At 38.7% G+C, this 21,786-nt stretch overlaps 1 protein-coding gene across 4 annotated transcripts in view; it reads right to left on the bottom strand.

Moving 5' to 3' along the window:
• Positions 1–6,569: 6,569 nt before the first annotated feature.
• SLC6A11 (solute carrier family 6 member 11) overlaps positions 6,570–21,786 on the bottom strand; it is a 105,613-nt gene continuing 90,396 nt past the window's right edge. For all 4 annotated transcript variants that reach the window (XM_087743029.1, XM_087743028.1, XM_087743026.1 and 1 more), the window contains 5 exons: positions 20,456–20,593; positions 14,760–14,862; positions 13,777–13,877; positions 12,253–12,423; positions 6,570–10,220 (listed from right to left, as the gene is read on the bottom strand). In XM_087743029.1, coding sequence (XP_087599155.1) covers positions 10,068–10,220; positions 12,253–12,423; positions 13,777–13,877; positions 14,760–14,862; positions 20,456–20,593 — 666 coding nt within the window. In that variant the 3' untranslated portion in view covers positions 6,570–10,067. The remainder of the gene's footprint in view (positions 10,221–12,252; positions 12,424–13,776; positions 13,878–14,759; positions 14,863–20,455; positions 20,594–21,786) is intronic.

Below are 21,786 nucleotides of genomic sequence, written 5' to 3'. Positions count from 1 at the left end.
CTCTCAGACAGCTACTTTCCAGGTCTGTTCACAAAGAACATATTCACCTTCAACATATTGAAGGCTTTGCTTTATATGCCTACACATGCGCACACAATTAAAGATGTACCTGCACCTTGTTCCAATTTTCCTTTGCCTGCTGCTTATCAAGTACATCTCATCACCTCCATCTGCATACAAAACTGTGTCTACAGGTACTAATTATACCCTCTTCTAATTTAATAGGAGGTAGGAGATTTGCTTCAACTATTAATTCTCTGATTCCCAGACACTCAATGAAGCATCTGGGAGCCACAATCATGGTTGAGGACTGGTTGACAGTGGGGACATTTTAGTTGTGTGCATGGAAGACTGTATGTTCTGAAATATTCTTCAGAAATATTTGACAGGATTCAGACAGAGCAAGAATAATGTGAGGACTAAAAAAAGTCAAATTTGAATTTGACTTTCAAGGTTCAAGTAACTAGACCTGAGCAACAGATCCATACATCTAATTTATGTGAAAGAGTGACCTTGGAATGAAACTGGTTTTACTGGGTGAACTGGCTGTTTGGGGGTGAGGGTGGAGGGGTGTGTGTAGGGGTTGTTCTTGGTTTTGTTTGTTTTCAAATGAAACATGGTTCATCTCAGATCCACTGATCCGTAAGTTTTCTAGAAGTCTTCCCAAAGGTCTGAAGCAACTCTAACTTGTTTTATTACATTTAAGAATATAACAACTTGAAGAAAATCCAAATTAAATGAATGATGACATTAAAAATATTTCTAGTTGCATTTTAACAGTGCTGGATGCAGGACAAGCTGATAGTTCCCTTCCACCTTGGTCAATACAGCCTAAAATTCACTTGTTACAACTACTAACAAGAAAGCTGTGGTCCTACAATGTCAGTGAACTGCTGTAGACATCAACATCCATGAGTATCTACAGATACAGGCAATCCTGAAGTCAGAAATTGCTTTGGGGTAAAACTACATACATGTAGAATGCAATAAATTCCATCTATTTTATATTCAGTAGAAATACAAGAATTTTTGAGGACTACAACTAATTATGTTGTCTCTACACATAGTGGTTTTGACTATTTGATAGCAAAGATTTTGGGGAAGTGGGAAAAAATATCTCTGCAGCAGCTAACACTGGTTAACATTTTCAGTTGACACCTGTGTTTTAGGTATGCACAGATGTACAAGCTCCAGTAGCATTCTTTGAAAAGATGCCTTCGGTGAAGGCCAATAAGGAAGTACCGAATAGCTCATCACTCTCACAGTGTAGCTGCGGGACCTACTTCCACAGATTAGTGCAATGTGTGTCACACCACAAATATTTACAAACACCTCCTTATTGTGGCTTGAGAAGATAAAGTTAATTATGAGAATTACTCATCAAAACTCAGATGAGGTTTAGTTGTGTTATGATCTAGACCATCGCTCAGACACAGATAACAGCATAAACGCTTGAGTGATCACACTGGTAATATTTCCTCATATATTTTCAAAAAGCTACATCACTGCCTATTTTCTGGTAAGTCAATTCCTCGCTTGATATTTGTCTGTTCAATGCAAAGTATAACACCCTTATTTTCTTTGTCTTCTCTATTTCACCTGGAAATTACAATTTAATTCTGCTCCAATAAAAACGGCATGAAAGGATTTTTTTTTCTTGAGAACCCTGCAGCAACTGTTTAAGATAATAATTTGGATATGTTAGTTATGCCTCTCAATCAATGAGAAAAAAAAATATTACTGTACAAATCTACCTTCTCTTTTCCACAGAATATGTTGTGGGTTGTCATTTTTCATTATACCACAATTTATTTCCCATTATTTTAAACATGTATACCATTGCGGTCTCACTGACAACTCTTAACACCACAATGGCAGCTTCAGCATGGGGATATTTAATAAAAAAGAAAATTTCTTATAGATTCTCTGTAAAGACTATAAATTCATTCTTCGCATGACAGAGTCTAATGAAAGCTCTCTTGACTCCATGTCTCCTGGTTTAGTTGCTGGGCTATGATAGGGACAAAGTGCTTTTATGTTGGCATGTGCTGCCACCTAATGATACGGCAACCAAGTCTTTTGACGAAAACAATCAGAACTGCATCAAAAAAGGGTGCAACTGCAGAGAGGACTTGCAAATCTAATTACCTGAAATGATGCATGTCAGGTACGCGTAAAGAACTAGGAAAAGCTGATGATAGAATTGACCTCTACTTGCCTACTGCAAACAGCGGGTATGCAGACAGTTTTTATATACAAACCTCTAGGTTCATCAGGTTTGGACCGATTCTAACCAAAAGGTGTCCCCACTGCACCACAAAAATGCCGTTAAAAGGTATCTTTCTGGAGCACCTAACAGCCAAGGAGGCTGCAGTTATCCGATACCTAAACTCTCCACCCCCACCGAGAAAGGAATCCTTTCCCGGGGGACTCCTCTACATCATTGAATAGCACAGTGGAGAGGCTGCAAACAGCATAAGCTATATTCCCCGATTTCAGTTCTGAAATGGAAGTTTCAGCTGGGGGAAATCCATTTTTTAAAAGTCAGAGATTTCATTCATTATTTCCATCTTAATAGGAAGAAACAGTCTTTCTGTTTCAGCTAATTGTGTGTAAAAGAAGAATGGTAGCTGCTGCAAGAAAGCACTAGCTTCACTGAGTTAAGTATTCCTCAGACGGTTATATTTGTCCATGAACTTACCACAGTAGCTTTTATTTAGTAACCACTCCAGAGAAGCAGTAGAAAATTTACTGCCCTCAATGCTGTATCTTCACTCCATCCTATCTGCATATTATTTCCCAAAACAGAACTAACAGTTTCCAATTCAGAAATGTCTATTATAGCATTTGATATTTTCATACAAAACCCCAAAACTCAACAAAAGTAAAGGTAAATTAAGCTCCTTCAGCTGAATAGATAAAAGCTCATGTTTACCCTACCTTGATATACCAACTCAAAGGACATCTATGCCCATACAGGCTAGTGATGTACCATAGGACTGTGTCAGACTAGGGGTTACAGTTCCTAGGATGAACGTATAAGGTATATTGTCACCTTATGTCACCAATTGCCAACAGAGTACCATGTTTTCCCTAGAACCTTTGCAGCTTGCGGCAGGCCCTTCATAGATTATAAGCATCAGGACTTCACTTGCTTTGTCGGCCTGTAGCAGAGCCCAGAGTCTGTGGGAAGATAGAAGAGAGGAGGTTCTCACAGAACGCAGGGCACAGCTTGCAAGAGCAGCTCCCAAGGAGCCGCTGACACAGGGGTTCAGGGGTGCAAATACAGGGCAGGAGCTTTTGGGAAGGAGTGGGCTCCCTTCCCTGAAAGTTCAGGAGAAGAGAAGGGGTTTCTAAAGTTTTGGGACCAGGGGATGGTTGGGAAAGGGAGGTGGGTTCATTGGCCTTTTTCAGATGGGTTTTGCAGTTGGATTTGGGTTTTGCTAAGGTCCATTCTGTTTTAGTCTCTCCACAGCTGACTTGTAATACAGCATGGTTTCATCCCTGCAGAAAACACAAAGGGATTAGTTGTCCTTTGCTTGTCTTAATAGCCTGTTCTTTTGATTTCTGCTTACTGACCTGGTACTACATTATTTGGCTTGTAATTTTTGCCTGCACGTCAACACAGACAAAACTTATTTCACTGAAAAAATAAAAAACAACAAGAAAAACCCAAAAGACCAAACCCGAACAACTTCATCAAGCCCAAAATAATTCCTGGGCATATTTCTGTTGAAGTTTATAAATTTGTTCTTCTAAATTAATTTGGGAGCAAGCTAAGAGTATGGCTTGATTAGAAAGACATTGTGTTTTGGCATACCTAATTAAACAGAGCTCAAAGCAAGGTGGTGCTCTGCAGTAGCTTCTGATCCACTACTCATGCAGCTGAGCTTGCTCCTGCTGACAAGCCCAGTTGTGCTGATTCACAGATAGATAGAAGGATGTAAACAGAAAAACAATCTTGACATCTCCTGTCACATATAAATAAACCACATAATACCTTTTCCAAAGGCTTGTGAAGGCACAAGTGGTACAATGTCTTGACTGCATCCCTTTACCATGCTGTGTGTTGTCTTGATCTGTTCTACCTCTCACTTGTGTGTGTGCTAGGGATTCCTGATGCCAGTGCTGATGAGAGCACAGCTAAATTCCATGTCACTGGCTGCAACCAAGCTTAGAATTGGCCCTGGGGGTGTCTGCCTGAATAGCTGTAGTTTCCTCTTTTGAGCATGGCATGCCTTAATTGCAGACAGTTTTTAGCCCTTTGGGAAGAGGAGAGGAATGATTAATCTGTGTATAGTATGATAAATAAGTGGGTGTTTTCATTTAAATAAAAAGAGATCAGCCAGAGCTCTCAGTGTTTCTGATGTTTTACAACAACATTTAAGAAAAGCTGCTGTGCCTTTTATATAATGCTGTAGTAAGTTCTGGAATGGATAGTGGAGTTGACTGACTGACTATTAACAGCAAGCTGATTGATAGAAATAGAAAGCATACCCTGGTATTTTGTCATTAACCATTTATAGCAAGGAATTCTTGGCTGTCTTTATGCTTCTATTCTTGTTTAACTGGAATACCACAGTAGCAAGGACTCTCTCATTTTAAAAGCCATGGACCTTATCATGATGTAGAAGGACGCTCTCCATCAGCTGACGGTAAGATCTTGTGAGAAACAGGGGCCTGGCTGCAGCTTCTAGCATGTGTTATAATAGCACTAGAAACAATCGCTGGCAAGACATTTCTTGGAACATGCAAAGATTTTTGTTCCTTTCACTTATGACAATGTGTGGTACTTGGGCTTCTGATTTGGCAGTACCAACAATATAGCTCAAGGCTATTCTGTTTGCAGGATGGACAAGTACATGTGACGATCAAGGCAACTGAGGAGGGTAGATGCATAAAACTGGCTTGAATGCCCAAAGAGCAGCCTTCTGCAATCAATGTGAGCATGGTCAGCCAACGAGGAGGTGGCTGTGACTGGAATTCAGAATGACTTGAGGGAGTGCAGGACATGGCTGAGGTTGGTTGCAGCTCTCAGAGAACAAAGGTTAAAAACAATGAAGGAGCTGGTCCTTGTAAAATTAAAGTATGTAAGAAAAGGGGTGTGCAACTCCTCCCTCAAATTTTCACTTCAAATCAGCACCCAAATCTTGGTCCCTTTTGCTGTATTTTGTTGTAATGAATAGTTTATATTTCAAGAGTAGCTTTAGAAAGAAGAGCTGGAAACTGTCTTGCACTGTTAGCACTCACCCCTTTGTGTTCATACAATCTGGGGAGTCTGAACAGTTGTGCATTATGCCTTCTCAAGCTTTTCAACCTTCTGCAAAACTTTTTTTAAGAGAATCCCAGCCAATTTTCTCCTTTTTATGTCTGTCTTTTTGTGCAAATTTTCACATCTTCTTCCAGCCAAATGTGCAAGTATATAATCCACCAGGACGTTTTTTTTTAATCTAGTCAGAAATTGGTGTTTTTAGAAGTCTTCACTAGACTTGCTGCTGCACTGTGGATGACCAGGTTCAGGTATTCCTCTGAATGGAGAGTCATCAATGTCTGAGGCCAAATTCCTTGATATGTTCAGATTTACTTAATATTTAGGTGTAAGATGGGGCCAAGAACCTTGCAATGCTGCCTGGCTGGATCCTAGGTCTGCCATGGGCCACTAGGTGCAAGGACATCAACCCCAGGAAGCGGGTGCACATCCTTCCTGTGGTATCTTTGCTGCTGGGTAAAGTAGTTGGTACAGTCAGAGAGGAATTGAAAGGCTTTGTGGAAATCCGTAGCACATTTTCCTTATTATAGCCATGCTTCATTAATCAAAATGAGAAACAGCCTTTAAGAAAAGAGTTTCATTTCCTATGTGGCAGGCTACTATATAATAGGGTAGAATATCAGAATTCTTCATGAGTGTCATGTACTAAAGCAAGCATTTTTCCCTGTATATGGGCCAGTGACATAAGAAAGAAGAGTATAAAGGCATAAAATCATAGTACAAAAGATGATCAAATGGACAGCATTGGCCTGTGACTGAAGTTATTTTAATCCAGCATAATGTATCTAGCAGCTGGAAGACGTAATTCACTTTCCTTTGGTGTCTCCCTTCAGCACTAGCATTTGTATGGCCAGGCAAGAAGATGGAGTTACTGAGAACTAACCATATGCTTTTGTTGGGTGAAGTTTCAGCCAGACCGGTTCCTGAGGGGGCTGTCTATATGGCTCTCCTAACACTGCCAGTGACACAAGTGACACAGAGGCCACAGCAAAACAAAGTCAGAAGTGGGGAGAGATGGGGGTAGGGAGGGGAAAGAGGCAGCAGGTCTGCACTTTTTCAAGGCAACATGGATTTATATTAAATAACAATGACATTAAGTTGTGAGATCAGGAAATGTCAGTTTGTTTCAGCCACAGATTTACTGGATGAGCTCAAAGAAGTTGCTAAATCTTCTCTTGTTTCTAAGTTCCTCATTTAAAATCAAGGGACATATGTCTGACCTAATAGGGTAGTTGTGATTATTTAATTTGTTAGCTGAGGGTCATATAAAATACATTGATATAAACTAAATTACACAGAATAGGTTTTTTTGCCCATTTCCTTTAATTTTTAAAACAAGTAAGTAGATGAAATCTTGTGCCCTTCAAAACCAAACAGAATCTTTCTTTGTGTAAAATGTTACATAAACCTTAGTGGTTGTTCATTTTTATTGTATTATTTTTAATAATACTGCAGATATTTCAGAAAAGGGCAATATTGTTTCCACCGCATAAAAAAAAATCATCATGATATAGTTCGTTTTTTTGCATTTTCCCCTTCATATTGATTAAAAAAAAAACCAAACCCCAAACCCAAAACAAAACACAAATACTATTAGGAAATTTACCCTCCCACATCCCTCCCCACAAAAGAAAAATACTTTTTTAAAAATCAGTATAGTGTTAAACAAGTCAGATATTAAATGCATACATTTACAAGCACAGCACATTAGTAATACTGTGTAATACTTTAGACCATGCCAAACCACATGTATGTGTATAAAGCTATAGGTGAAATGGTTCATAGCAGCAGAATAGGAAGCATGTTCCGTACAAAGTACATAGTTCCTGGGGAGATATTTGGATGAGTACAACTGTTCAAAGTGCACTGAGAAGCTAAAATGCACAAGTCAATTTTTTTTTCTGCTACAGCAGTGTGTGTTATGGTTCAAAGGGCAATCTTGACTTGTCTGGGATTTTCATTTTGTGTCTAATGGATGGCCAGTTGATTGATGGGAGTTCCACCTCTTGGCGCACTTTGCTGTAAACATTCATTGATTGCTGAAGATAACTTCATTGAAATCAAGGACAAGTGTAACCTAACAGTGCATCTACATTTGCACATACTTCACTGATAAGAAAATGTGTTGACATTTACTCTGGGAGGGAACATACTCTATCCCAAGGCTCATATGTGGCTTTGGGGCCTTAGTTCTGCAACTCCGGTGGGTGGAGTGAAAGACCAGAATGGGACACTGGATTAGAAATATTTATGAGTCATTAGAACTTCCAAAAATGTTAAGGTTTTGGAGTGGGCATTTTTCAATGTCAATATGTAGCTTTCAGTTGCATTGTTGTATTTTCTGTAGTTATATAACTCAATCTGTGGTTTCAATTCTGGGAGCATTTTTCTTCCAGAAGTATCATTTTCCAGTTGGACTGTGATTTTCATTGGTGACCTCCAGTTCTGCATGCCAAGCTGAAGACTCCCTCTGAGGGAGGCCAGCATTCACAAGATGATGGTTCTGTACCTTTATAAAGGCAGGCTCCTTCAAAATGTCCTTTCCGAAGCACCTAATGATGGACACACGCAAAGGCAAGCAGGACTTAAAATATTTGAAGTAGAATTGTGGTAGAGAAGATCTCTTAGACTTCCACCTTACCACACGAAAAATGCAAATAAGATGAAGTAAAATTAAACAGATCTATTAGATTTAATGATGTGACTTGAGACAAAGTGATTCTATGAAAATGCTTTTTAAAGAGTTAACCGTAAAATCTCAAAGAAATGCTGACTACATGTACAGTTCTGTGTAATATTAAGATATAGTTAGTGACTTCTAGTGAAATATTTTCCTCTGTAGAAGGCCAGCAGCCACTTCTGTTTCTAATAACTCCAGATGCTGGTATCTGAGCTTTGGTGATTTTGAATTGCAGAGAAGACAGCAGATTTTATGACATTTATTCTGAGCTGTCTTAGGCTGTTGCTTGTCTCTCCCCATCAAATACTGTGTAGTATAGTACAGTATTCCTCCACAGGTTTCTCATACAACCATTAAATAAAAAAACAGGACAAGAAAAAAAAAATAATTGCCCAGAACAAATAATAGGGTTTGGAATACTGACAGAAAAAAAAAAAAAACAAACAAGAGGTAGTCTAGAGATTTTGATACTGGGACTAGCATTTGCATACCTCATGGTAATGACCATCCATCAGTTGGATTCACATATAAAATCGGTTTTAAATCAGAGGCAGTGAGTTCATACAACTGATAGAATAAAAAGGCCCGATTTCAGAAACCCAATACTACTCCTTTTGTGAAACAGAGAAGTCGCAACATCCCTGTCTTAATTCTTTCATCTGTACCATATATAAATTCCCTGGAATCTCCCCATGGAAGTAGTGGATTGTCCAACATTGGACACTTTTAAGATTCAGTTGGACAGGATGCTGGGCCATCTTCTCTAGACTGTGCTCTTCCCAAGAAAGGTTGGGCCAGATGATCCTTGAGGTCCCTTTCAACCAGGTATTCTAGGATTCTGTGATTAAGGACCAATTACTCTAGCCTTCCACCAAATAAAGTCATATTCTGACTTCAATGCAACCCTTGATGCCATTCAGGGTAGAGCAAATGAGGCCTAATCTGAGAATATCTAGGAAGTACCTTGAAGATGAGAAAAGCTATATAGTGCTACACATTGTCATTACAGGATCTTTGATTTCTTTTGAGGGGAATGAATAGATTTACAGACAGACTGGCAAACAGATAGAGACAGATAGAGAGGCCAAGGTATGCAGAGCTCTAAACCTGCTCTTTTTTTCCTCAAAACATCTCCACATATATAAAGTAACCTTGTTCTCCTGTTGTGCAAGCATAGACAAACACATTTCACTTCAGGGATGGGAAGTGTCAACCAAAATGAAGTACTGGCCACCCAGACACTAAAGAAAATGAAAAAGCTTTAGAGGTCTCCTGAAGCAGTACACATCATCTTAGAGACCGTTAACTTACAGGAGCAGCAAAATTCATAGCTTGTAAGAAATATTCTCTATCCAATCTCCAGAAAAACAGTGACTCAGAAGTGGGCCCATTCCACCACATTTTTAGACCTGTTGAAGCAAATGGATGGTGGAGGGAAGGCGATAAGAGCAGCTGAGGTGGTGCTTCCTGTTGGCTTCACAAAACTTGCCTTGAAAGAAGAGCCTTGTTAGGTGCAAAACTCAGTCTTGCAGCTGCCCTGGCCTAGGGAAAGGCTGAATTGCACATAGCCTGGTGCAAAAGCCACTGGCCCCAGTTGGAAAGGCTCCCTCTGATTTCAGTGGACTTTGGATACAGCCCGCATTTAGAGAATAATGTGCAACAGCAGTTACAAGTCATCCACCCATCCCCATACAATTTCTTCCAATATAAACAAAATGACATTCTGGTCCCCTTTATATACATACATCAAAAGCTGAAATGGTCTGAAATGCTTACAGATTAGAATGCATATATCCATACATTACACCTGCCAGAAATCAAAGTAGAAAAGTTTTACAGCACATTATACAGGTCCCTCTAACTTCTAAAAAAACGTTTACTGAAATCACCGTATTACAAGAAGTCATCACTAACATACCATATAATACTATTTCTTTTTCTTTTACATAATCATTACTTATATAGTAATTTAAAAAATCACTTTTAAACAAGTATACAATTTTCACTTTAAAATTAACTGGTTAATAAAATTTTGTGCAAAACAAGCCAGCCTCTATAATTAAGTGAATTTATTTATTTATACAAAAAAAAAAACCAAAACCAAAAAAGATAGTTCTTTTAGAAATGTGTCTCCTTTTCTGTGATGGTTGAAATGGTGCCATCTCCTTTCAGTTTGGCATCGCAGTCATTAATTGCTGCAATGTAGGCTCCTCCTCCAAGTTTCCCTCTCATTTTCAGATCTGAGCTAGGTGTAATCAACTTCCTGAATTTCTAGAAAATTTGAGAAAATGGAAATCATTATCTTTTTCTTGGTCACAGACACACATTTCTTAAACAGATTGACTATAAAAACCTCTTCTGTTGCATGACTGCTTCTCATTTATTTCCCTGTTATAGATACATCCATAAAACTGCAGGCCACACAGTTCTTTACATGTCACACCAGACCAAAGGCTAGAGAACGAAGGCAAAGACAAAGTCAAAGTGAATTTTCACGCTGATTTAGGGTAACATTCCCTTCCATGAAGAAATTCCGCACAATGCTCTGGGTAAGGCCTGTTACATGTGTACATGTTGTTTCTCATGGTATAGTCAAAGAATATATACTGAAAAAAATAAATAAACAAGGGACTGCCAAAGTGTATTAAGCTACAATGAAGACCAAAAGAAAAATATACATGTTCAGCTGAGAACTTTCTCTTTTATAGCAATAACATCAGTAGCAATGTTGCTGCTTGTAGCTTGGAGAGCAGAGATGTCGCAGAAAGTTGGCTTCCTGAGAAGCTCCCAACTGTAATTAAAAAAACCATCTCATCATTCATGTACAGAAAAGATAATCACGTCTGCAGTGCTTCAGACTACAAGGCAATGCAAAACAAGATTCTGTAAACAAATTCTATTTACTTGCAGAGACAGGGTAAGGTTGATGCATTAAGGAAATATTTAATGTTAAGATTTGTGCAAAACTTCCTCTTTTGACATGCTAAGAAAACTATATTATGGACAATTCATTTTTTGTTTATATACCCACAGTAAAGATTTCCTAGGTAGTCTCCAGGCCATGGAGTCATTTCAATATGGACTGCCATCAGCCAGCACAATCAATTGCATGTCAACTTCTCCATTCAAGAAAGCAGTAACTATTACATTGAGATATACTTGGATATATTCAGATGTCATACCCTTTGGTTCTGAATGGAGGAGAATTTTGAAAGTGTGGGTATACACTGCGAGATCTTTCAAAAGTGCTAGTTAAGTTAATGAGCCCCAGGTGCCCTAGACACAGAAATTCCTACTGTCTTATTCTTCATATTGGCATTATCCTAGAGAATATCAGAAAGACAGAGAAAGCATGAAAGGGACTGAATAAAGTCCCCTCCATATATGTACCGAGATAGAAGGAGGCAATACTGGGATATCTACTTTTACTGATTAGTATCTAAGGAACTCCAGATTACAGAACCAGGCTTTTCTGGAATAGGAGAAATCCCAAACAGCTGAACAAGATTTATATTCTTGTTTCTTCTATTATAGCCATCTTCACTGTCTATCTTTGGAGAAAGTCTCATATTTAATAATCTTAACCTCACTCTAGACCTGAGATAACCTGATACCAAATGTTAGTAAATTGCACTGAATATCTCTTTTTGCCTCTATTTCTTACTTAGAGAACTGTAATCAGGAAAACTGTCCAGAAGACATGTGAGTGTTTGCTACCCAGCTCCTGGAGAAAATCCTGGCAGCACAAACATTAGTTACCAAAACCATGGAAAGAAGGCAGATGACCTGAATGAATGGCTGGTACAAACCTTCTTGAGGGATTTAGCTGATGTTACAGACCTTTTAAGCTACAAATTGAGCAGGAACAGAGCACCTTAAAGCTATAGTATTGGTTAGTTTACCACAGGCTGAAGTCAGTGAAGGCAAAAAAAAAGAAGAAATTCAGAAGTTTTTTTGCCCAGGGAAGTAGATGAGTCCCCATCCCTGGAGGTATTTAGAAGACGTGTAGATATGGTGCTTAGGGACATGGTTTAGTGGTGGACTTGGCAGTGCTAGGTTAACGGTTGGACTTGATGATCTTAAGGATCTTTTCCAACCTAAATAATTCTATGATTCTAAGAAAATAGAGAAAACTCAGATGCCTCTTTCCACCAGTGACTGAGAAGCCTAACCCAATCTGCCACTGGAACAGGTACGTGGCATTGCTTTTTTGATTAAATTGTGCTTAGTCTCATGCAGGTAAGGATTTACACTCCCTTCCCACTTCTTTTTTCAGTATCATTAATCTGAAAATGTATCTTACCTCTATGAAAGTGCCTTCTGTCTTCCACAGCTTAATGCACATCCACAAAGGGATACAGATCATGGAAGAGAGTGCCATCATCCACCCGATGCCATAGCCCCAGTCAGGGTATATATATACATTGTTGTATTTCAAAGGCTTGTATTTCACCAGGAAAAAGATGAAGATTCCCTGAAATAAGCAGAGAAACATATTAGTGGTATTTGAAAAAACACTGCCTTATGTAACAAGAAAATGATAGACTGTTTAGGCCAGGCCAGCCTCCCTAAAGATGGAAAGCAGAGGTAAGCTTTTCAGTCAGAGAAAAAAAAAAAAACCAGCAGTATCTATGTACAGCTTAAACAACATGTCTCAGTACCTTCCACAGAAATGAACAACCTTTCAAGTTTAAATCCTGTTTACCTCTCGATGACAATAAAACCTGCACTTTGATGGCAAACAGTACCTGGGCAGAAAAGATTAAGTTTTGCTACTGTGAACCAGCTGTGATTAAGTAACACACTGCGTTATCTCCAACCTGTCATGATGAAAAAGGAAAGCCAGAATTTTCAAAGTTGTCTTAATCCACTGTCTGTATCTGCGGTTCTGCAGGCCAACTCTTTCATCCTCACAAAAGCTCAAATATATCTGTCTAAATTCAACAGGTGTCTAATCAAGCAGTTTGGACCATTTAAATATATGAAATACAGAAAAGTTACTGTGTACTTTTCTCCAAAGTGGTGAAAAGAGTGTACAAGAGCAAGCGATATTAAGTTCATTTCAGAGTTGGTGAAAATGAGTGAAAAATTCTCCCAAGTTTGCAAATGAACTGGCAGAGCTCAAGGGAACCTGGATCTCCAGGTGCCCCAGCATCTGTGGTTTTGCAGTTGCTATCATTTACATATTGGAGAACTGGAAGATTTTAGTATCTAATCCTTAAGCGCTTGTGGATCAAATTTATGGGCAATCTGGTCATGCTCCTTTTGTAATTCTGTCCCTGTTATGTAGCCACAGCAGATTGCCAGAGTTAGCAGCAGTACTGCTAGCTTCTGGTAAGGCAAATTCCTTCCCATTCTTCATGCATATGAGATGTACTCTTGGCCTCTTCTACTACTTTTACTAGATGAAAAAATATCCTATCTTCTTTGAAAAATGTCTACTCACCCAAAGAGAGGGAAGGAAACAGGAGGCTGGAGTAGCAAGGAAACCACCACAAGTTTGGAGGAGTTTGAGTTATGTTGGGTAGACACAAGGTATACTAGCAATGCAGTGAAAAAAAGCCTCCATTGTACTGGCAAATGTTCATTTAGGGCCCTGAGTTTATTTTTTTCCTATTATCGTATATACTAAGATTTCTCACAATTTACAGAATATTTAACAGTTTTTACAGATCCTACAGAGTGTTTTTCAATTAAAACATATGCTACAAATCAATAGGCATTTTTCTCAACCATTGAGAACTATTAGCAGCAGCAAAATTCTACAAATATGCACAGAAAACCCTCTTTATGTTTAAAACAAGTTATTTGGATATTCTGTACTTACTGCGCAAATACCTGGAGTTAAGACCATCCAGCACCATTTAATCAATGACAGTGGTTTGTACCCAATCATATCTTCAATGTTATCATAAAAGCGATTGCTGCCTGCCTCAAAAAAACAAATGAAAAGCAGATGTAGAATGTACATGTAAGAGGTTGTATAGGCCAGTATTTGAAACAGTAAAGAGAAAAAAATAGTTTCTGACTGAGCTGCAAAGACTGAAGCTGCTACCTCTTTCCCTGACACATACACCTCTCGGTCATCTGCTCCATACTTGTGGCAGAGATTGCTGCCTACATCTGTATCTGACCAATATGAACAGAGAGTAAGAGTGGGCGAGCTGTCAAACAGAAATGGTTTCTGGTCAGTAACAGTCTGAGTTCAAGCCCAGTTAAAGAGTATATCTATGCTACAAGCTCATGTGTGAATCCTTAGATAGCTGGCGACGTGTGCAATCTGAAGTTCATACGTTGCTTTACAAAGTAAAATTGTCAGTCCTTTGTGAGCAAAAAATGCTTGAGGGTGTGACCATGAACATACCCAGCACCGTGGTGGTTTTCTCTTGACTTTGCTGACAGACAGAAACAGCAGAGCTAAGGACACTACAATGTCCCTTTTCTTTTAATGAGGCATGAACTCCAACTTCCCTGGATTTATCTGTGAGTGTCAGAAGTGGAAGGGAACATGCCCTGTATAGACGCTTTGTGAGAGAAGAAAAACTTATTGCCACTACTACTTTCTAAGGCAGCTAAGTCTTTCCTTTGTGAAGGAAGGTGGAGGTCAGTCCTAAGAAGGGCTAAGGGGAAAAAAAATTTATTCCACTATCTTTGTTATTTAGAGTGGGAAAAAAGGCATTCCTGACTTTTGGTAGGGCATGGGAATGTGGAGGCCCCCACTCCATAAAGGTACAAGGCTTTCACATTGCTTTTATGCAAACAGAAGACTTCCATAAAAACTCAAAACCACAGCAATTTTCAGCAACTCACCATAAACCCAGCCTATACAGACACATTCAAATATGGCAACAAAAAGAAGGCACATGCCACTAGCTGCATAAGAGTCAAATAACTGAAAGACGTACATCCCACCCTGAAAGACAAAAACAGGAAAGGGAAAAAAATATTGTGTTGGCACCAGTAAGAATATCTCATAGCAAATATGGCTTTAATTACACAGTCAATCTGTTGGTTCCCTGGCAGTCTTCCTACTAAAGTTGGTTCCTTCTTGAACAAAGACTATTCATTTCCCAGTGATTTATTATTTTGAACATTTTTTTTCTTCCATAGCACTTAAGATTATTCCCTATGCCAGTTGAATACTGTGCATTTGCTTCAAGGTAGTAAATCCTGGAGTGGAGAGAACTACATTTCACTTTTTTCCAAAACACTCTCACACCTCCATGATTTTTTTCAACTTCATTTGTTATCACATCAAGCTGTAGATAACTACAGGTGCTTTTGATCTCCAGGTCACTGCACATGAAGACGCAGGGTCTTGGTTTTGTGTCTGTGCTGTTAATATGTAGAAGAATTAGTTAAAATGTGAGGAAAGAAGGCAAAATCTGTAGCTACTAGAATCAATCTCCAATGGCATAGCAACTGTAAAATGAGTGAACTGACCTACAAAGTTTGAATGTAGCTCGCAACCTTTAAGCTTAAATGAGTCATTATTTGACAAAAAAAAAAAAAAAGTGAAATAAGAATCACCCTGACTCCAAGCAAGCTTTTTAAAAATGTTTTCCTAACAAGTTAAAAATTGTTCGCCAAATGGCTTTAAAATAGCAAGCTCTGCACTTCCAGAAAGGAGAGCAACCAAAACCAAGCAGTGTCCTAAGTTAGCATGACATCCATACACAATGCACAGTGTTCTGTCAATGATCTGTAATTTTCTGCATTCAGTGGTGCCACAATACCAACCAGTATGAAAAAGGTAAATGTGCTTAACTAAGACATCCTCACATATTTACTGTTTGACTATGACTCAACTATGTCAATTGCCACATCTATCAAAGCCATAACTCTTTTCCTGTATTTTTTCCCTTGCTTACAACAGTCAGAACTGTTCAGAGAACTGCCTGGCTTTCTAGAGCCTTTGCCTCAAGGCAAGATGAGAAGAAAACCTATGAAGTTCAATTAATAACATTATGGATAACCTGACTATTAAAATTATATTAAAAATATTACACTACTTTCTATGCAAGATATTTAATCTTCTATCACATATGCCTTCAATATTGAAATAATAATGAGGAGGAGATTCACAAGAGATCATTTCAATGGAAAGGAATCCTAAGACTTCCTTCTTTGCAGAAAGCTATGTGAAGGAAACAGGGACTTGAGATCATCTCTTCAGTTGAAACGTAATGCTATTTTGGGTAGTACATGTGACCATTACATCTCAGACAATTTTCTGCAAATGGAAGAGAACCGTACAAACATAAAAAAAACTAAATCAAAAACAATACCTAGGATTTCCCCCTTTTTGTCTCTGCATTAAGCGACTGAAGGTAAGTTAAGATGGACTCTGTAAACTTGAAACCCTGTCTAAATCTTATGGAACATAAGAATGTTCTGAAGTTATTGTATATAAAACTGCATTGATGTCCAAGCAGGCATTTGGCAAAACTAGTGCTGTATAGTTAGGAAATGACCATATATCTGAATGAGAAAGTTTTCCTATATGGTAAAATTTCTTTTATGAATAATCCAAGGCCTGAATAAAATCCAGGAATGTGTATTTAGAAAAGCAAGAGAGGATAAGGACAGAGTTGGGATATACCTGGAGTACTGTGTTCAGCTCTGGGGCCCCCAGCATGAGAAGGACGTGGACCTGTTGGAGTGAGTCCAGAGGAGGGCCCTGAAGATGGTCAGAGGACTGGAGCACCTCTCCTACAAGGACAAGCTGAGAAAGTTGGGCTTGTTCAGCCTGGAGAAGAGAAGGCTTTGGGGAGACCTTATAGCAGCCTTCCAGTACCTGAAGGGGGCCTACAAGAAAGCTGGAGAGGGACTTTTTACAAGGGCGTATAGTGATAGGACAAGGGGTAATGGCTTTAAACTGAAAGAGGGTAGATTTAGAGTAGATATAAGGAAAAAGTTCTTCACAATGAGGGTGGTGAGGCACTGGAACAGGTTGCCCAGAGAAGCTGTGGATGCCCCATCCCTGGAAGTGTTCAAGGCCAGGTTGGATGGGGCTTTGAGGAACCTAGTCTAGTGGAAGGTGTCCCTGCCCATGGCAGGGGGCTTGGAATGAGATGATCTTTAAGATCTCTTCCAACCCAAACCATTTTATGATTCTATGATATATTTATCCTTGGAAGTCTCACTCATGCATAATGCTTTGATGCCTTACTGAAGTACCATGGAATGGAGCGTTCTCTACCAGTGTGTCATTTCTGCATTGGATCACAGCTACTTAGATTGTTTAGTTGATTACATAAATAAGTCACATCTCTCAGTAATAACTTATACCTCTCTAGTGATACTGAGAAAAAAGTGTTTCTCTGTCCTTTAAGGTTTCTGTTGAGCAAAAAGTTATAGTAAAAGCACTGTGGAATGTCAGCCCTCCCAGACCAGAATGCGAAGGTTGAAGCAAAATTTTTTTAATTAAATGCGATTTTTTTTTCTCCTAATGCAGATGCTTTTTTGCTTATTAGCTACACTGCTTTTAGTCAGCTCTGCCAACTGACTGCTTCCCAAAATCTCACAAGTGAACATCTTTACTGCAGAGAGCTCACTGTGAGGTTCAGCAAATATCTAAGCAAATTGGAAACTTAGAGATCAACCAACTAAGACAATAAAATATAAGGAACACAATTCTGCAAAACACCTGCAAGAATATTCCTGTCATTTGGGAAAACTAGCTTCCTCTTCACTCTTCATGCTCATATTTCTTTTAGCCTGTACATCTCGATAATGTACCACTCAGTGCTCTGCTTAACACTTGCACTGTGGGAGGAATTATTCCAAAATTTCTGCATTTTACATAGCAAAGACAATTTATCTTACTGGGGGTAAGAATGACTACAGGCAAATTGGTCCCCATAAGGTTGCTCTGCTCCAATGCTCAGCTGATAGGGACACACATCTGGAAGGAATTCTTAATCAACCAGTGTCAATTCCTCTGCTCTCACAGGGAACTATGTCACATAATACCTTTCATAAACTAACTGACAATCTGAATTCCAGTTTCAAGCCAGAACTATTTTCTTGGAAAAACTTCTAGAACATCACTGTTCTGATGGATAGAAATCCTTTATTAATTTTCAGCCTAATTATTCATGGCCAGTTTTTACACCCGGGATTGGGGATGAGGGAAAGGGAGCCATTCTTTTTGCAGAGATAGTTCATGTTTTTACTCACATCTATGATGTATGTACAGAAAGCAATCATACACCCTTGCTAATATTATCATCATTTTGATAGTTTCTGGTAAAATTGACTCTGTACTCCTAGGATCATCCTCACTTCTCTTGCTTTGCATGTTGTTCTAGTCTGAATACAAGTATCCAGAGTCATACATAATATCCCACTGAAGTGGGACTATTACCTTGTCCAGTCATGGGACTATTCCCATCTCTCAATTGGAAATACCTTCCCGAAACATCTAAGACATAGTTTTATGTCTACAGCATATTTGTAGTGCTTAGTTTCACATCCAGATATTTCTCTTTCCTAACAGTTTTCAATGCCTAGTAGAAATGTTTACTACTATATCGAAGACCTTATACCTTGTGCTACTGTAGTCTACCCCATCTTTAATATTCCAGTCATCCAGTCCTTCCCTATCATTATGCCTTCTTCTGTGACCCAGGAACATCAGAGTTAATGGAGCCTGATTTGCACTTAAATCTTATAGATGACTGTGAGCCCTTATACTTCATGCACTCATTAAGCTACAGCTTTTTTCTGAATTCTCTGTTTTTCAATAAAGACTGAACTCATGTTTTTTTCTTTTGAACAATAAGGACACTTCTAGGTCTTCTCTATCTGGCTGCCAACTTCCATGAAAAAGGACTTATCTCTGAAACTTCTGTTAAATTGACTGAAATCTGCCAATAGGTTCAGAATTTAAAATGAAGAAGGAATACATCGCCAGAGAGCTAGTCACATGTAGTCAATGCTATATGTGACTTGTTTCCATAGCAAGTCAACCACAGATACTAGATAAAATTGCTACCAAGTGCTGTCTGTGTAACTTCACTAAGAATCTCATTTCAGCCACGGTCTCTTTTAACACCAAGAGTCATCATCTCCTCTTTGTCCAGTTACTTGTACCAGTCCTTTTCTTTTGAATAAAACTAATAATTTTTGTTGTGGTGAATTTTCAATTCCTTCACTGAAGGATATTAAACTTCTGCTCAACTGCATTTGCTTCATACAGTGTCGTATCTCTTATCAGAGAAAGATGCCTGATTAGTCTGGCACAAACTGTCACTAAATAAAAGTTTAATTTTGTCCTAGTCCTCACTTTCCTCCCCATCTTTAGTTATTCTTTCCTTGAAAGCATACCTAAAGCTAATGTATTCTGATTTGTTGATTTATTCTATTCGTTGTAAAAACTTGCATACTGAGGAGAACATGCTTACAATTGCCTAATGCCTTTTTTGGGGTGAAATTTTCTCATTTTCAGTTACAAAGCAATTTGAAAAGCACATAGTCTAAGGACTGTGGATCTCTGTAGAGGGAATTTAAGTGACCCCAGATGAGTTCATGAAGCCCTGGGAGGCTGCTTCACTGGGAAACCCTGCCTGAGATTGCTGCACAACAGAGCCACATTGTGGCCCTTCACGGTTAATACAGCAGGCTTCCTCAGACAAACATTCCTCAGACGTTTAATTCTACAGCTCCTCAGACATGAAACTTTTTTCTTTGCCTCACTCCCTGGTACAGGGAGGCTCTAATGGCCCAGCAAGCAGAAGAATATAGGTAGAGGGGAGTGTGGACTCTGCCCTTCTTCTTCCTGTCTGGAGAGGGTAAAGTGAAAGAGAGGAAAACTGTTGAAACAACTCACTCTGTAAAGCAAGCACTGAGCAGCAAGACTAACCTCCTACCAAGTACCAAAGGATCCCAAAGTCCCTCCCCAGCCTGGGTACCAAACAAAGTAGTGCTAGACATGTTGTATCATGGACTGATAGGATGGACTGACACCCTCAGAATTTTTGGTTTAGAACATCCCAAAGCAAACACCCTGGTTTGTTTGAAAAAAAATTTTGCTTTTCTTTTTTTACTCTTACCGAAGCAATTTCTGCTCAGAGATTGGCTGTACTGATTGACCTGGACTGGTGACATAAAAATCAAAGACGTTTTAGTTTTCTATTTCCATTTACTTCATCTTCTTTATTGATCTATTCATCCAAAACGTAGTTGTTTTCAGACTGGTCTGCCCAGAGTAAGTAAGCGGAAACCGCGATCAGTATATCTGGTCGGCTGGTGCAAAGCAGATGGAATTTCCTTGGCTACGTAACTTTGATTAAAATATCTCCTAAACTCAACTGAAAAATGGAGGATACATTTCACATTTCAAATGTTACACAGTAGTTGAGAACAGTCTCTCAAGTATTTTGTAGTCATATTCCTCACAGTGAAATTTGTCTATGGCAAATGTTCTTGCATTTTATCTCTAATGATTATAAACAGAAACCCATTTCCTTTTTTCTGCAGAAGTATAACAAAGCACATCTTACCTCAGTTAACATTATTAGGCCAATGAAGTATGACACAATGGAAAGGCTGAGAATCAACAGTTCTCTTCTGTAGCCCCTTCGGAAAATCTTTGGGTACATATCTACAACAGCTGTCACAAGGCTTTCAACACACACAAACTAGAACAAATGATAGGAAAATAAAAATGAAATATGTGTCTCATCTGCTGTTGCTACCAAACACTTAAATATCCTTATACGTTATCATAGAGACTGAATGGTCACTGAGGACACTCTATAAGCAGAAGCTCAAACTACATCATTTCAGAATTAAAAAGTCCAAAGCTATGGATTTCCAGTCCACCACGAAATTCAAATAGTTGAATCCACCTATATTATCTCAGAATGTATTTGCCCTGTAGCAGATGTATTACATAAAAGTTAAATCTTTCAAATGTGGCTTGAACGGGACTTAAATCATGTACAAACTGTTCATAGGACTACAGCAGAATTTAACTCTAAGCATCCTGCACTTTTGTCACCCAAAGGAATGGTATGCAGTGCTATGCACCTTCAAGCAGTGCTAAATGAACTGTGGCAGGTTTTTTGTAGAAGTTCTCTCCATTTTACAGAAGAGAGAAGTTGCACAAAGCTATTAAGTGCCCAAGCCAAGTACATCTAATGAAGGAAGGAAGGAACATTCTTGCTAACTTTAAAAATCAGCAGAAAGCAAGAGGCACGGATTTCTGACTCGGGGCTCTAGAGCAAGGTTTTTAAAATAGGCACTAAAATTAATGCCCAAAAGTAGACAATATAAAGCCTGCTTCATTGGAAGAGTCAAGAGTAGAATTCAGGAATTGCTCATTTTAAAAAAGACTTTTAAAAAATTCTTAGATCAGGAAAAAGATCAGTAATTAAAATGTTAAGTTTAATGATTGGAAACGTGGTGCAAAATAAGCACTGAAGAGCTTTATTCTACAGTATACAATCATAAACTTTCTGAACCAAATCATGCCGAGAGCAGAGCTGCATACTAAAAATGGCAGCTACTTTACATTTTTCATCAAACAGCTTTCACAATTTTTATGGTCACATAGGAAGGACAACTTCTGTGCTGTCACTTTGCTGCAGAATATGACTACCCATTTCTTGCTATGTTATCTTGAAATATAAATACAGCACAGGAACTTACATTATCACTACCTGATATTCAGTTTCAAAATTCATTCCAAAGTGCTTTAAAAATAGGAAAAGAAGACACAATGGTATTTTACTGAACTGTGAATTTTAATCAACCATATTTAAGTTCAAACTGATTTCCATGTTAATAACAAAAGCTATAGTCAGGCTGAATCAGTGTTCACAGTAAATCA

This window comes from Nipponia nippon, unplaced genomic scaffold (genome assembly GCF_047370975.1).
Source record: "Nipponia nippon isolate SJK-2023a ecotype South Korea unplaced genomic scaffold, ASM4737097v1 scaffold_9, whole genome shotgun sequence".
Classification (NCBI taxonomy): Eukaryota; Metazoa; Chordata; class Aves; order Pelecaniformes; family Threskiornithidae; genus Nipponia; species Nipponia nippon.
This window is presented reverse-complemented; position numbering and strand designations above follow the sequence as displayed.